Here is a 14,619-nt window from a genome sequence, read left to right as displayed (position 1 = left end):
TTTATTATTATCAACTTTTGAGTGTTAATTTTTGAATTAATGTTGTATGAACTTTTACAGAAATTTAAAGAAATCCCTAAAAGTTAGCAGAAATCTTTTTTTGCACTATTCATTCTGGAAAAACATGAATATCATTTGTCTTTTTAACATTCTTCCCTTGAACGCATTCAAGATGCAGTTTCAGTGCCTTTGATGGCGATGGACGTTCAGTCGTTTGGATCAGATGCATCTGCACAAGCACTGAAGTTCAAATATTTATGTCACCCGCTTGTGGTGAAAACAAAAATTATCCAAAAGTTTTGCTCATGGATTTTAATGTTCTTTTTTAATTTCAAAGATGTTTGAGGTAAACACTTTTTTCCCTTCTTGTCGTTCAGGTGAACATTCAGCAAGTTCATTAAAAATCATAAAATCTTCATTAGATTCCTTCATGGCGGAGGTCCTGGCAGGCGACAGCCTGGGTGTGCCGCTCAGCGGCAAAGAAAGTGAGTGTGCCGGCGAAGCCCAGCGCCACCATGATGAGTAGCTGCCAGCTCAGTGCCAGGAAATTGCTGTAGAAGAACGCCAAGGCCGCTAGGATGGACTGAAAATCAAACACATCTCATGTCAAGAATTAATCCAGTTCTATGCCATCTTAACGTTCTGTGTCAAACTATAAAAAATATATTTACAGTGATACCTCAGCTCATGAACGCTTAAGCTCACGAACTTTTCGCCTCAAGAACATTAAATTCGCGAGCATATAGTCTCTGCTGACGAACTAGTTTTCGGCGGACGAACGAAACCACGCGGTCGAACAGCGTCACGAGAAGCTGACGCACGCCCACGGCGTCCCAGTTCGTCCCCTCCCTTTCGTCGAGTGCGGACGTGGTTTGTGTTTGATAGACATTTTGGACCATATTGAGTGTACTTTTGCTATTATGGGACCGAAAAAGAGTTACCTACAGTCATTATGGAAGGTGACTCGTATTACCAATTCGCCCTCGACTGGTAATTGGCGGTGCTTTCAGCTTCCCACCGTAGTGAGAAGTGGACCGGCGAGTCACTTTGGCTCATTGTCGTCGCTTGTCTTCGGTTCGCCCGATTTCCTCTCCAGAAAGGTGGCGGCGTGCATACAAACACCCAGAGGCGTCGGATGGCTTTTTGTGGGCACTTTTATTAACAACCAAAAGCATGTGTGGGACACAGCGCTGGAGTCTACGCTAACTGCGCACTTTGCCGGTAACACTCTCCTTCCAAACAGTAACTCCCTCCCTCCCTCCTCCTCCCACTCCATTAAGCCATCAACTACCATCACAAAGGTAAATAAAACGACTTTATTCTACAGTACAGTTTATTTCTTTAATTATAATACAATAGCACATTTATTATACATAAAATAAGGTATATTTTTGTGTAGTTTTAAGGCTTATTTAGTAGAAAATTATGTTTTATGGGGACCTGGGAACGGATTATTCTCATTTTAATGGTTTCTTATGGGAAATAAATGTTCGGAAGACGAACTTTTCGCCTTACACACACTTTCTGGGAACCAATTATGTTCGTGAGCTGAGGTATCACTGTATACATTTTAACATTTAAACTCTATATTACAGCTCCTCGCATCACTGTTGTAATCTGTTTGACCCTCCCCTCTCCCTACCATGCTCCTGTCACGGCCGCAAACCGGACCCCCTAGAGGCCTGGGCCCGGGTGCTGCCCCTGCCTCGGGTTACAATGTCCTTGACTTTCGACGTTTTGACTTCACGACGCTCCTGCCTCGTCCCACCATTAAATCTCCTGCATCATAAGTTCTGCTAAGCTATTGTATAGCGCTTATCTGTGTTTGTGCGCCGGGAGTATCTTTGCCTTTCTTGCCCACCTTTTTTCATATTATAGCCCCAGAGAAGAAAGCTGGGTGTTCTAAGTACAACAAAAAGAAAAGCAGTCACCATGGAAATTAAGCTTACCATCATAAAAAGAGCGGAGAAAGGAGAGAGACGCCTACACACAGCGGTAAAGCTATAAAGCGTTTAGACCAGGGGTGTCCAAACTTTTTGCAAAGGGGGCCAGATTTGATGTGGAAAAAATGTGGGGGGCCGACCTTGGCTGACGTCCTTTACGTAGAACAGTATATTTAAGGAAATTTTAGCAAGCCATTTTTTGTGTCACATTTGCTGTATTATTTTTTTAAATTAATAATTTCAACAATCTCGAAACTAGCCTTTGTGGCTTTCTCTTTTACTCTCGTGCTCAGGCGAAATACTGCTGCTGTGAAATTAAACTAGCTTCAAGTTGCTTCCATTTCTCGCTGTGTATCATTCCTGTAATCTTGTCGTCCATGTCAGCGTTTCTTGTTTGGTAATATCGCCTCACATTGAACTCTTTAAAAACAGCGACTGTCTCTTTGCAAATGAGGCAGACATAGTTGTTGCCTATTTTAGTGAAGAAATAGTCCAATTTCCACCTATCCTTGAAGCGTCGGTCGTCGCAGTCAACTTTCTTTTTTTTGTTGATAGTCGCCATTTTTGAAAATTGGAAGTAAGGGGTCACATGGGGTAATGTTGCTTAGAGTGCTGCTGCGTTTTAGTTAGTAAATGAGGAGTAGCATTTAGTGTGTAAGCTACTTCATATGCTGGTAGCAGTATAGCTGACCAATTTATTTAGTCTGTGCGCGGGCCAGACATTACTGATTTTATGACAGAGGCTGGGGGCCGGATGAAATTTGACCACGGGCCGCATTTGGCCCCCGGGCCGGACTTTGGACATGTCTGGTTTAGACCAAGTGAAACCTTTGCACAAAAACGCCTTGCTCGTCCCCAAATGCAGATTTGGGTTCCAAATAAACTCTGAATCTGAATCACGAGGCATGTACCGGTATGAGATTCTGACGGTATGATAACCTTATGCCAAAATATCACAGTAACTCCATTACTTAAAATATGTTAGGGATATCTGTGTTTTATTTAAACAAGAAAAAAAAAAAAAAAGCTTTTTTTCCATTGAAGGGGGCTTTTATTTTTCAAAACATATTAGCAAAATGGAACATAATTATAAGTCAAAATGAAATTTTTTAAAATGATTAAAAAATAACTACAGTATTCTAACTAAAATAACTGCAGTCCTTTACATGAGCCTAAACCCACAGCTCAACATTATTAGCATCAGAACAAAAATAATTGTATTTTCCATAAAAAAAGCAAATGTGTATGACTCGTATCATGTTTATGTAACGGGTGCACGCAGGTCCGCGTGTGTGAAGCGGCGCGAGTAAAACCTTTCCTCCGATGCCTTCATGTGGGTGCCCTGGCAGCTAGGCCGTCAGCTCGAGCTTATGGCCTAGCAGTTAGTGTTTCCATCTGCCGAATAGACGCGTCGTGCGGCGTTGGTTCGAGTCTTGACTTGAGCGAGGTGGGATCGGAACGCGGTCGGTGCGGTGCGTACACACCGGTTACATTTACATTATAAACATATTCTGTTTCTCAACACAGACAGTGGCCAGAGAGAAGAAAAATAACAAGTTTTACCACCGCTTGACACACTAAACACGCTGGAGTTAACGCTAATAACCGGTGGGAAACGCTCATGTCAGTGTTGTTTTCGTCAACGATGACGATAACGAAAATATTTCATCAATGAGCAATTTTCTCACGACGATGACGTCACGATGACGACCTAAAACGTCTCTTGGGAGACTAAAACATAACGATACAGATGCCAGTTATCATCTGACGAGACGAGAACAAAATGAAAATTAGCCAAAGTTTCTGTCATAAGTTCACAATGTATGATATTTTCTGATCCCATATGTAGTTGTCACGCATTCTATCAGTGTTTGCTTGTGTCACTCATGTGAAGTGCTGCGCCACCCCCCGACCCCACCCACTTACCAGCCAGTGAGTATGCGTGTGCCCATTCCAGGCTTCTTTTGTGAAACAGATTTGTCAGGTGCTGCTTGGTAAGTTTTGTTTTCTTATCTTAGCTATGCCATGTTGCTTTAGCCTTTAAAGGTCTATGCCGAGTTATCATCACACACTAAACTAACTTGTAGCGCTACCATAGAGTTCGCGTTAGCATTTAGCGCGGTGACTCGGTGAGTGTCTTCTTAAACTCTTGTAAAACTTTTTAAATACAGTTCTCGGCATACAGGTGAGTTTAATTAAAAATGTGCCGTTTTCCCTCTGCGTGTGTATTATCATCATGATGAAGATGCTGATGTCCATTTAGACAGTTATGTGCTCGTCTGTCAATGTTTATTGAAATTGTTGGAAACCTTTTTATTTCTTTATTTATGGACTAAAACTTTAGAAGTTTACAGACCAAAACATTTTGAGAATTGTCGACTAAAACTAGACGAAGACGAACACATTTTGAAATAACTAAAATATGATTAAGACTAATTTCTCCCTGCATTTTTGCAAAAAGAAAAAAAAAACCTTCTTGTGAAGGTATTTTAAAAAATACCTAATACCTTATGGACGGTATGACGGAAAATTTTTGCGTATTTTGATTTCAACAGTGAAATCCGACTTATAAGGAAATCAGGGTTATATCGACAGTTTAAGATTAGAACTTGAGGACTCCTTGTACATTTTAAAAACCCGATCATTTCATCCGTTGATTGTTCTGAAAGCGGCCCTAGGAGACAAAAGTTTGGTCACCCCTGCACTAGGATAAAAGCAAATTGACCACCCACCTGTATAAACTTGAAAACGGCGAAGGCAGGGGCGCTGTTGTTGCGAAAAGTGAAGCCAATAATGCTGAGCAGTTGCGTGTTAAAGCAGCTGTCGCCCAAACCCAACAGGAAGCTGCACAGCAAGGCCACGGCCACACTAACACACACACACACAGTCAGTGGAAATCAGGATTAAATGAGTTAAAGGGAGTGGATTCCTTTTTTTTTTTTTTTTTTTTTTTTTGTTAACCTGGGTTGGATATAAGCGTGGAGCCGCGTCCCCTCCTCGGGCGCCAGAGGGGCATCGTCGGCTATGTTGATGAAGATGAGAAAGAAGGCCAAGTAGTGCGCCAGCAGGCCAAGCATCACCACGGGGTTGCGGCCCAGTCTGCCGCGCTTGTTCAGCAAGCCGAAGGCGCCACCGCCCAAAATCTCGCCCAAGCCTACAAAGATGCCCGACAGGCCCACCAGGCTCTTGGCATCCGGCCCGAAGGCCCGCGTGGCGCCCACGCAGGTGCCGTACACGCCGCTGTAGAATGTCAGCTCCACGCCTGAGGAGAGCAAGTGACTAGGTAAGTGTTGCAGCATGATAAAGAATATCGCTGCTGGATTAATCAACAACCAAACCATTATCAAATCAATCTACAAGTATTTTGATAGTCGATAGTTTACACTAGAGGCGTTGTTGAGCTAAAAATTGTTCAAATTACTATTTTTTTCACCCTAATTATGCATTTTCAACGAAGGAAGCACAAACCAAACAAAAAAGTTGTTATATTTTTGAAATATTTTAAATTAAAAACACACAAAAAAGTTGTAGTGATCCCTCGTTTTTTGCGGTTAATGGGGACCAGAACCCACCATGATAAGTGAAAAACTGCAAAGTAGCACCCCTCCAAAAAAAAAAATTGTTTTTTTTTTGTTTTTTGTGCGTGTGTGTTAATGTATTTATTCAGATTTAGCATTGGAAAGACATATTAGGCATGTTTTTTCACTTTTTTCCCCAAGGTAAAAAAAAAAAAAGTATATATATTTTAATAAATGGTTTTAAGCACTTCAAACAATTATGATACGTTTTAAACATGTTACTGTCCCACAAAATTATTTTCAAACAAGAATAAAGTAGAAAAATGCTTGTCTTTATTGAAGGCTTCATTGAGTGAGTGCATCCAAATACGCTCAAGCTGCTCACTTACACACAATGAGTTGCCACAGCAACTGTTAAACAAGTTAAACGATGATTGACGCATGCGGCTCTTTGAAGTTTCAGCTTCCAAGCATCTCTGGCAACATCATACCTTAACGTCTGTCAGTCATCGTTAACTATAATAAGCAACTCCGGTGCACAGCCTGATCAAGAAAAGTGGCAGGAGGGAGAGTGAGACTACGTGATCGGATTGGGAAAGCTCATCTGTATTGTATTTTTCTAATTGAAAAAAAAAAAAAATCTCCGATGGACTGAGGGCCTGAAGTAGCGAGAGATCACTGTATCTTTATTAGCAAACATTTCTATTTATGGCATTTTTTAAAAGAATTTATATTAAAAAGGGGAGGGAGAAATTACCTTGTTGTGTTTTTCAAAATTATGCATTTGTATATTTTAATTCTATATTATATACATATATATATATATATATAATATATATATACATACATACATACATTCAGATATAAATAAACACTAGCCTATTTATTTTTAATTAATAAAATTATGTTTCTATTTATTTTATTTATTTGTTTTTAATTAAATAGAGGGGGAAAACAGCATATTGCCAGATATTGTTTTTTTTTAATTATTATTAAAATATATATTATATAAAATAGGGGTAAAAAAAATCCATAAATATTCTCTGATCTTTGTTGTTTTTAGTGAAAGCAGACAGATTTATTTGGTAATGAATCCAAATGAGATCTTTGCAAATGTCTGCTTTTTGCTTTGGAAAACAATAATACACTTACATAAGTCCATAATATTCATAGTTTATCTTTTCTCCATTTTGTTTTGCATCCAATGCACATTTACATCTAAAATGTTGCACACTGATTTATACAACAGTAAATAATTAAATAAAGCGTTAAATGTTTTCACAGAAACATGAGCTGACTCATGGCAAAAATTACTGGCGATTAATGGACAATTTAAAATCATCGTTTCTGGCAGCCCTAGCGGCCAGTCACCTGTGTACGCAATGGCCAGGCTGAGCAGCAACATCTCCTTGGTCACCAGCATCTTGCACGCTTGCACTGCGGAACAGAAAGCCCACACCACGTTACCACCACGCCGAACGACGCCACCGGGTGTTTGCGCACACATACCGAAAGCGTCCGCCGCTTGCCAGCAGACGTGACAGTTGGTAGAACTGCAGAAAAAGAGACAATAACAAAGTCAAAAGAAAGGGTTGCCATCTGCATATTACAATGGTTTTGTTTTCAAATGTTCAGTAATTTTGAATCAAAAATTCGTTAACTGCAACTGACGACGAAAGACGTTTAGCCCCATCACCTTCAGCCAATGAGTTAACCTTTTTATCTGACATGTAACCATTTTTAGTACTAATAATAAATAAATAACCCCATAAAGTCCATGTATGTGGACATCACATCATCGCATTTTGGGTCATGTAGTTCACAATCTTAATATTTGGTACACAAATGTAGTCAACATTATCCAAAATGAGATGTGTTCAGTTCTGTAGGTCTGTTTTTAGTTTGTGTTGAAGATAATTTAATAATAATTTGTTCTTAAGTTTACAGGCTATGTTTGCCATATGAAATGGAAAGGGTGATTAAATTGAGGTCAGACAAGAAATTTGGTGATAAATAGGCGAATCGATCATCAAGTGAAAGCAACACTTGGTAATTTTCCTGTTTTGGTCAATTTCAGCGACACTGGAGGACAAAAGCGGTAGTGTTTTGTTTTATTAATTAAGGAAGACTGAGTTTTCCATGAGGAACAGCACAAACCCGCATAGTGTCGTAAAATCATGATGGTCGCTTGCAGATGGTTTAAACAACATTTCTGTCTCCAGCAGCTGTGTGAAGGATAAAAAGTAATAAGGTAGTGAATCCAGTTGTGGCTAAACAATAGGATATGACGATTAGCAACCGTGTGGCTTCTTGTCACGCCAGCAAGTGAAAGCCAGGCCCATGTTTATTTTGTATATACTGGTAGCCTCCCTTTCTTTTTCCTCCTAGGACAAAACATTTTTGTCTCTTTTGTTGCTCTGCCATCTTCACAGAATTTGTGCGAAAGCATAAGCATCGACTTCAGTCTTTATAATGAATAGGGAAAGTGACGTATGCCGTACAGCAATCAGCACATTTGTAGGTTTATTTTGTGTGGCAGCGGCAGGATTCCTGACACCCTCCTCAAAGTTAATTAGTGCCGGTAAAACCGATAGAGACCCCCTCGAGATATAAAAAAGGTGTCATTCAACTACTTGTCAGTCGACATATAACCACAAATGATATTAAAATATTTTATAAAGGTTGAAATGTTACCTAAAGTTGCTTTAACTCAAATTTTCTCAGTAGGTGATGCGAAAAAAAGGGTCAAAAGGTCACAGAGTTCAGGACTATCGCAACACTTTAAATTTTGCTGTTCAGGGGGAGGCCTGCTCTCTCAGAATTCTCCTCTAAGTTATGAATCATGACTTTTTTTTAGACATTTTTTAAAATTGATTATCCACCCATCCATTATCTACCACTTACCCTGGGTTAAATTATTAATAAAAATAAATAAATTTAAATAAAGAAATACACTCTGGTTATGGCCCCAAAAACATTCAAAAGTTGACTTTGAAGTTGAAGTGCCATTGAAGGAGCTAGCCGTCCAGTCCATTCATTGGCTACCGGCTTCTCCCAGTCAAAATGGATTGGACGTTTAGCTCATTCAATTGCAGCCAATGAGTTAAATGAATGCCCTGTAAGCCTATATAAACAGGAATTTTCAGTGGATTTTTCCTACTGAGAATGTTTAGCCTTTTGTCCTCTACTGCTCCCATGTGGCTAAATTGCGCACATCAGATTGGAAAAAAATTCAGAATTCTTTTAACCAAAAGCAGTATTTTGGATTACCCGAGTGTACTTTCGCCAGAGTCAGACGGCAGCAGTGGGGCCTCGGATGGATCACAGGGAGCCGGTTCGAGGTCGGGGTCAGGTGTCCGGATCAGGAAAAAGAGGAAACAACCCACCAGGCTGATGACCGTCAGGGAGATGAACACAGTTTGACGGTCTTTGTCTGCACAGTAACATACACACAAGTGTTCAAGACGTACGTATTTCCAACGTGGTGTTCGACACGTTGCCACCTACCTGAGATGTGCTCGTGTCCGTGCCAGGCGCAGAAGATGAACAGGTTGCCAAACAGTAAACTGACAAATCATATCATCTTAGTAAACACAACATCATCAGAAAAAAAATAAATTCATGTAGTGCTTTTTATTCAAGACTTTTTTTTTTTTCCAAAAAAAATACAAAAATATTTTCTTTTTTATATATGTATATTTCACTTTTATTTATTTCACCTGAACTGCAGCAGGGCCCAAAAGATGCCGCTGTTCCTGCCGATGGTGACGGGGCCCGAGTTGAGCGCCAGCACGTTGCCCTGCGCCGTCCACAGCACGGCGGCGCCCGCGCCCACCAGAACTGATGCGGTGTAGAAGCTCCACGTGTACGGGTATACGAAGACAGCAATATAGGCGCTGTACAGCAGCCCACTGAAGAACATGGAAAGCTGCGCTCCCGCTACTGCCACTACTGACGGCGCCAGGAGATTGGATGCCGAGAACACGCCGTAGATGATCGCCATGCTATGACAAAACAGAGTTGGGGGCAGATTTGACACATTCAAAATGGCTGACGCGCGAACATATTTTCACATTCATTTACTTTGCAGACAGTTTTAAGGTCAACACGCTTTGGCTGCCATTGACGTGATAGACGCTCAATCCATTTGGACTGGGAGGCTGTCAGCCTCTTCCAGTCCAAATAGATTGGGTGTCTGTCGCAGCCAATGAGGTAATAGTGGCAATAGTTCTGAAATGATTGGTCCCACGATTGTGGCATGATTACTAGAGCTGGGAATCTTTCGGCACCTAACGATTCGATTACGATTACGATTCAGAGGCTCCGATTCGATTATAAAACGATTATTGATGCACCCCCCTCCTTTTTTTTTATTTTTTTTTATTTTTTATGTTTTGTACATTAGTTCCAAAATTGTTCAAAAATACTTTCAGGCTAAACCAAACTACTATTTCAGTATCAAGTTAACATATAGCAGTAAACAAATATACAAAAATAACAGTAAATAAAAAAACTCCAGTCCCCATTCTGTATCAGAAGCTTTAAACTACATTCAATTAATCTAATGTTGTGAATCAACCGTTAAAGTTGTTAAAATTGCTCCCGTTATTCCATAATTTCCCTTTTGTCTACTTTCGACATGTGAAAGTTTTAAAACTATTTTAAAGATGGATTCAAGTCAATATTTTACCGATTTAGGAGTATTTTAGATAAAAAGTTAATTAGGTTTGCTTGGAAGGTTAGCTACAACAGCCTTGCAGGGAAGTGTACTGCTTTAAGATGGCGGCCGTTTACTAACAACCGCATCTAGCTTTTTGTAGATGTGCTGCTAACGCGACCGAATCTATATTGCATCTAGTCCTATATAAATGATATCTACCGTAACATTATGTGGATGTACTTTGTAGCAGCTTTTCGGCAGCAGTCAGGTATGTTGTTGTGTTTTTTTTAATCTCGTGGCATGAGTTGAGCTAGAGCCGCGAGTTGAGCATTGGCATTACCCGGGGGGCTGGGTAAGGAGAAGCATGATGTTTAGCTACTCTCGCTTCGTTCTTCATTGTGTCCAGAAGACCGCGCGCCGCGTTGAGTGTGTTGTACTTCCGCTTTACTTGGCATATTTCAATAATCGGAATTTGGATGTTTGTGAATCGTTCTCGAATCTTCCACGGCCGAATCGCGAATAATCTAAGAATCAGAAATTTTGCACACCTCTAATGCTTACCTAGTGTAGCCGCTAGCATGGAAGGTGGTGCTGTTGAAGCTCTTGATGACAGTTTGCTGCAAGAAAACAGGTGGGTCAGCATTAGCTAGACGGCGATAGCGAAGGCCTAGCCTACCTCGATGTTGCCGCATGTCTGGAAGGCGGTGAAAATGAACATGAAGCCCACGCCCAGAACAATGATGTTCATCAGCTTCTTCCCCTCAGGACTCATTTTGAAGCACCTCCGATGATGTCACGACATCTGTTGATTGTGTTACAGGGTCTGACAATGACAACACAAACAGATTAGATGTTCTATTTGATTTTGTTTTTTTACCCCTGAAACTTTGCCCGGTCCAGCTCTTACGCCATTGGCTGAGTACTTATTCAATTTGGTGGCAACGTCCACCCTGGGTCTCAATTCTTAATGGAGTTGACTGATAGATTGAATTCACAGCACAATAATCAGACAGCAATAGACCCTACCCACGTGACGTCACAACTCCGCTCTCCTGAATGGTACCGCCCACTTGTCCGTCAAAACATAGTGTTAACCTGTTACGGCTACGTACATTTCTCCTATTTACGGTGTGTTTTTCTGCTCCTTCACATTAATAATCAAAATGGTGAAGGCGTGTGTGGCTGTTGGTTGCACTAACAGAGAAGATGGAAGGAGAGACTTGAAGTTTTACCGTATTCCGAGGGATCCAAAGAGGAGAGCGAAATGGACGGCTGCAATTCGACGTGAAAACTGGGCACCAAAAAATCACCACAGACTATGTAGTAGTCATTTTATATCCGGTAAGATGCATTTAAGATATACTTAGAGGGTTTTGGGCTGACAAATAACCACAATTAAGATCATTGCGAGGCTAATCGCCGACAACATACGACGTAGTACGACATAGTTTCAAATTCAAGATGTTTGTGACTTCCCTTTCTTCCACCATCGTTATTTTTTGAATAATATTTAGCTGGTACCAAGAGAAAGAAACTGGCCTCGTCTACGGGGCTGACAAATAACCACAATTAAGATCATTGCGAGGCTAATAGCCGACAACATACGACGTAGTAAGACATAGTTTCAAATTCAAGATGTTTGTGACTTCCCTTTCTTCCACCATCGTTATTTTTTGAATAATATTTAGCTGGTACCAAGTGAAAGAAACTGGCCTTGTCTACGGGATGTTGAAAAATGTGGCCTATACTACAAACGGAGTTCAACCTCCCCAGAAGTTGACAAAACCTGGTTACCTAGTTTATGGTCAATCGGTGCTACGACGCTGATTATGGGGTTGATTAGTCGAACCTGTGTCAACCCAATCTGTTACGGTGCGTTCACATAAAAGGGGGCGGAGACCAGAGTCAAACACTACTTGTGACAATGGCACGGGAACCTTACTTCACGGAGGAGGAATGTGTGATAATCATGCGGCGTTATCAGGAATTAAAAACCACCCTCACCGCGAAATCCAACACCGCTTCAGCGAGTACAGCGCGACTGGTCAGTTGGCAGCAAATTACTGATCGTGTGATTTGTGAATGAGTCAATATGCCAGTTTACTTACAGTGGGGCAAATAAGTATTTAGTCACCCACCAATTGTGCAAGTTCTCCTACTTGAAAAGATTAGAGAGGCCTGTAATTGTCAACATGGGTAAACCTCAAACATGAGAGACAGAATGGGGAAAGAAAAACAGAAAATCATATTGTTTCATTTTTAAAGAATTTACCATACAAATTAGAGTGGAAAATAAGTATTTGGTCACCTACAAACAAGCAAGATTTCTGGCTGTCAAAGAGGTCTAACTTCTTCTAACGAGGTTTAACGAGGCTCCACTCGGTACCTGTATTAATGGCACCTGTTTTAACTCATTATCGGTATAAAAGACACCTGTCCACAACCTCAGTCAGTCACACGCCAAACTCCACTATGGCCAAGACCAAAGAGCTGTCGAAGGACACCAGAGACAAAATTGTAGACCTGCACCAGGCTGGGAAGACTGAATCTGCAATAGGTAAAACGCTTGGTGTAAACAAATCAACTGTGGGAGCAATTATTAGAAAATGGAAGACATACAAGACCACTGATAATCTCACTCGATCTAGGGCTCCATGCAAGATCTCACCCCGTGGCGTCAAAATGATAACAAGAACGGTGAGCAAAAATCCCAGAACCACACGGGGGGACCTAGTGAATGACCTACAGAGAGCTGGGACCAAAGTAACAAAGGCTGCTATCAGTAACACAATGCCTGGGACTGAGAGAATGTGTTACGGTCAGATGAAACCAAAATACAACTTTTTGGTAGAAACACAGGTTCTCATGTTTGGAGAAGAAAGAATACTGAATTGCATCCGAAGAACACCATACCCACTGTGAAGCATGGGGGTGGAAACATCATGCTTTGGGGCCATTTTTCTGCAAAGGGACCAGGACGACTGATCTGCGTAAAGGAAAGAATGAATGGGGCCATGTATTGGCGGGTCACGTTGGAGATGTCCGCCTCGATCAGCTGGCACAGTTAACGAATTCCCTCAGCTGAAAATCCATATCTTTCATGGAGCGCATCGTCCGGGGCTCTAAATACCCATACCCTCCGAGATCTGAGAAGACCAGGTTTGACGTGTGGCATGTGTTGCCATGGCAACATTCCCAGGTTTCATCATATCCACCTTTCGAAGCCCCGGTTAGCCGGGAAGTTAGGCTGCAAGTGATTAAGTTACTCTCGAAGTTACCCTGCTAAGACAGAAAACCGGCTTCGTAGTACAGGCCACAGATGTTAACATCCTGCCTGTTCCAAAATAGCACATGTGGCAAAAGTACTGGCACGTTGGGACAGATACATTTGACAGCTATGTACTAGACGTACATTCATACATCCAATTCATCTGAGAGGGGCAACAAAACTTCAGCATTCACTGCCAGTCAGTCCTCTTAATTAAAATTCATTGGATGTTATAAGTTACTACACAGTAGAAAGTTCAAAACACTGCTAAAAAAAAAAATCGAACATAAGCTGGTTTATTTATCAGCAAAACCAGTACCAAAACCAAAAAGCAACACATCAAGCTAGTTTCTGCTGCATCATGATCGTGTTACACGTGGATGGATGAAACCATCATATGCTGGATTATCTTAATAAGGAAATGTTTTCAAATGAAATAATAAATACTAGTGAAAAGTCGTCTGGGAAATGGATACACCAGTCAAGTACAGATTCGCCAAGTCTTCCAGCCACTACCCATTAATTAAACAAAAAGTCAAATGCAAATAAAACTAATGGAAAATAGATAAGTTTAATAACGACTTACTAAATTCGTGTCGCTTGTTGTTGCTCGCTCCGCTCGCCTCTGAAAAAACGCGGCGAAGCAACAAAACAAAAAAACGTAGCTAGCTGCTAGCTATTAACACTTGTCTTCATGGGTCCAAACTGGCCCGAACGCCACCAGCCGGTAACCGGCTTCTCCAAATTTGTCCCCAAGTTATTCCAAGCAGAAAAAGAAATGTGAAAAATAGGAAATCATGTGAGCGTGAGCGAATGTCAGCTGACCCAAGACGTCATGAGCTAACTACTGTTAGCATCACAAGCTAGATTTATAGTGCATGTTGTACTTTTTATATTAATTTTGCTAAATGTTTTTAATTTTCTTCTTGAAATTATAGGTATTGTTTATCACTATCTGATATTAGATATTTAGATGTTATGCTTACGCTCTATGGTTGTTAAAATCTGTTCAGTGAAATAAAGTTTTTTTTTTTTTAATTTTAAATAACTTTTTTTTTTATTGACAAACAACAACAAACATTACGACATAAGTGGCATGATACAATGTTAAACAACTTTAGAAACAACAGACACGCCTAGAACATAATCATGTACATAATAACAAAAATTACAATCACATTAAAAAAAAATAAAAATAAAACCATAATAATAATAACAGAAATGGAAAGA

At 40.6% G+C, this 14,619-nt stretch overlaps 1 protein-coding gene across 1 annotated transcript; it reads right to left on the bottom strand.

Annotated features, from left to right (window-relative positions):
• Nucleotides 1-72: 72 nt before the first annotated feature.
• On the bottom strand, nucleotides 73-14,227 carry mfsd11 (major facilitator superfamily domain containing 11). Its single transcript, XM_057817552.1, has 11 exons — nucleotides 13,976-14,227; nucleotides 10,798-10,944; nucleotides 10,683-10,738; nucleotides 9,181-9,465; nucleotides 8,969-9,027; nucleotides 8,732-8,894; nucleotides 6,971-7,014; nucleotides 6,833-6,898; nucleotides 4,905-5,205; nucleotides 4,676-4,811; nucleotides 73-583 (listed from the first exon to the last, which is right to left on the bottom strand). The coding sequence occupies exons 2-11, from the start codon at nucleotides 10,891-10,893 to the stop codon at nucleotides 419-421; spliced, it is 1,371 nt and encodes a 456-aa protein (XP_057673535.1). The 5' UTR covers nucleotides 10,894-10,944; nucleotides 13,976-14,227; the 3' UTR covers nucleotides 73-418.
• Nucleotides 14,228-14,619: the final 392 nt, after the last annotated feature.

Source organism: Corythoichthys intestinalis, chromosome 16 (genome assembly GCF_030265065.1).
Source record: "Corythoichthys intestinalis isolate RoL2023-P3 chromosome 16, ASM3026506v1, whole genome shotgun sequence".
In the NCBI taxonomy this organism is placed as follows: Eukaryota; Metazoa; Chordata; class Actinopteri; order Syngnathiformes; family Syngnathidae; genus Corythoichthys; species Corythoichthys intestinalis.
The sequence above is the reverse complement of the archived record's forward strand: the minus strand, read 5'-3'. Positions and strand labels throughout refer to the sequence as shown.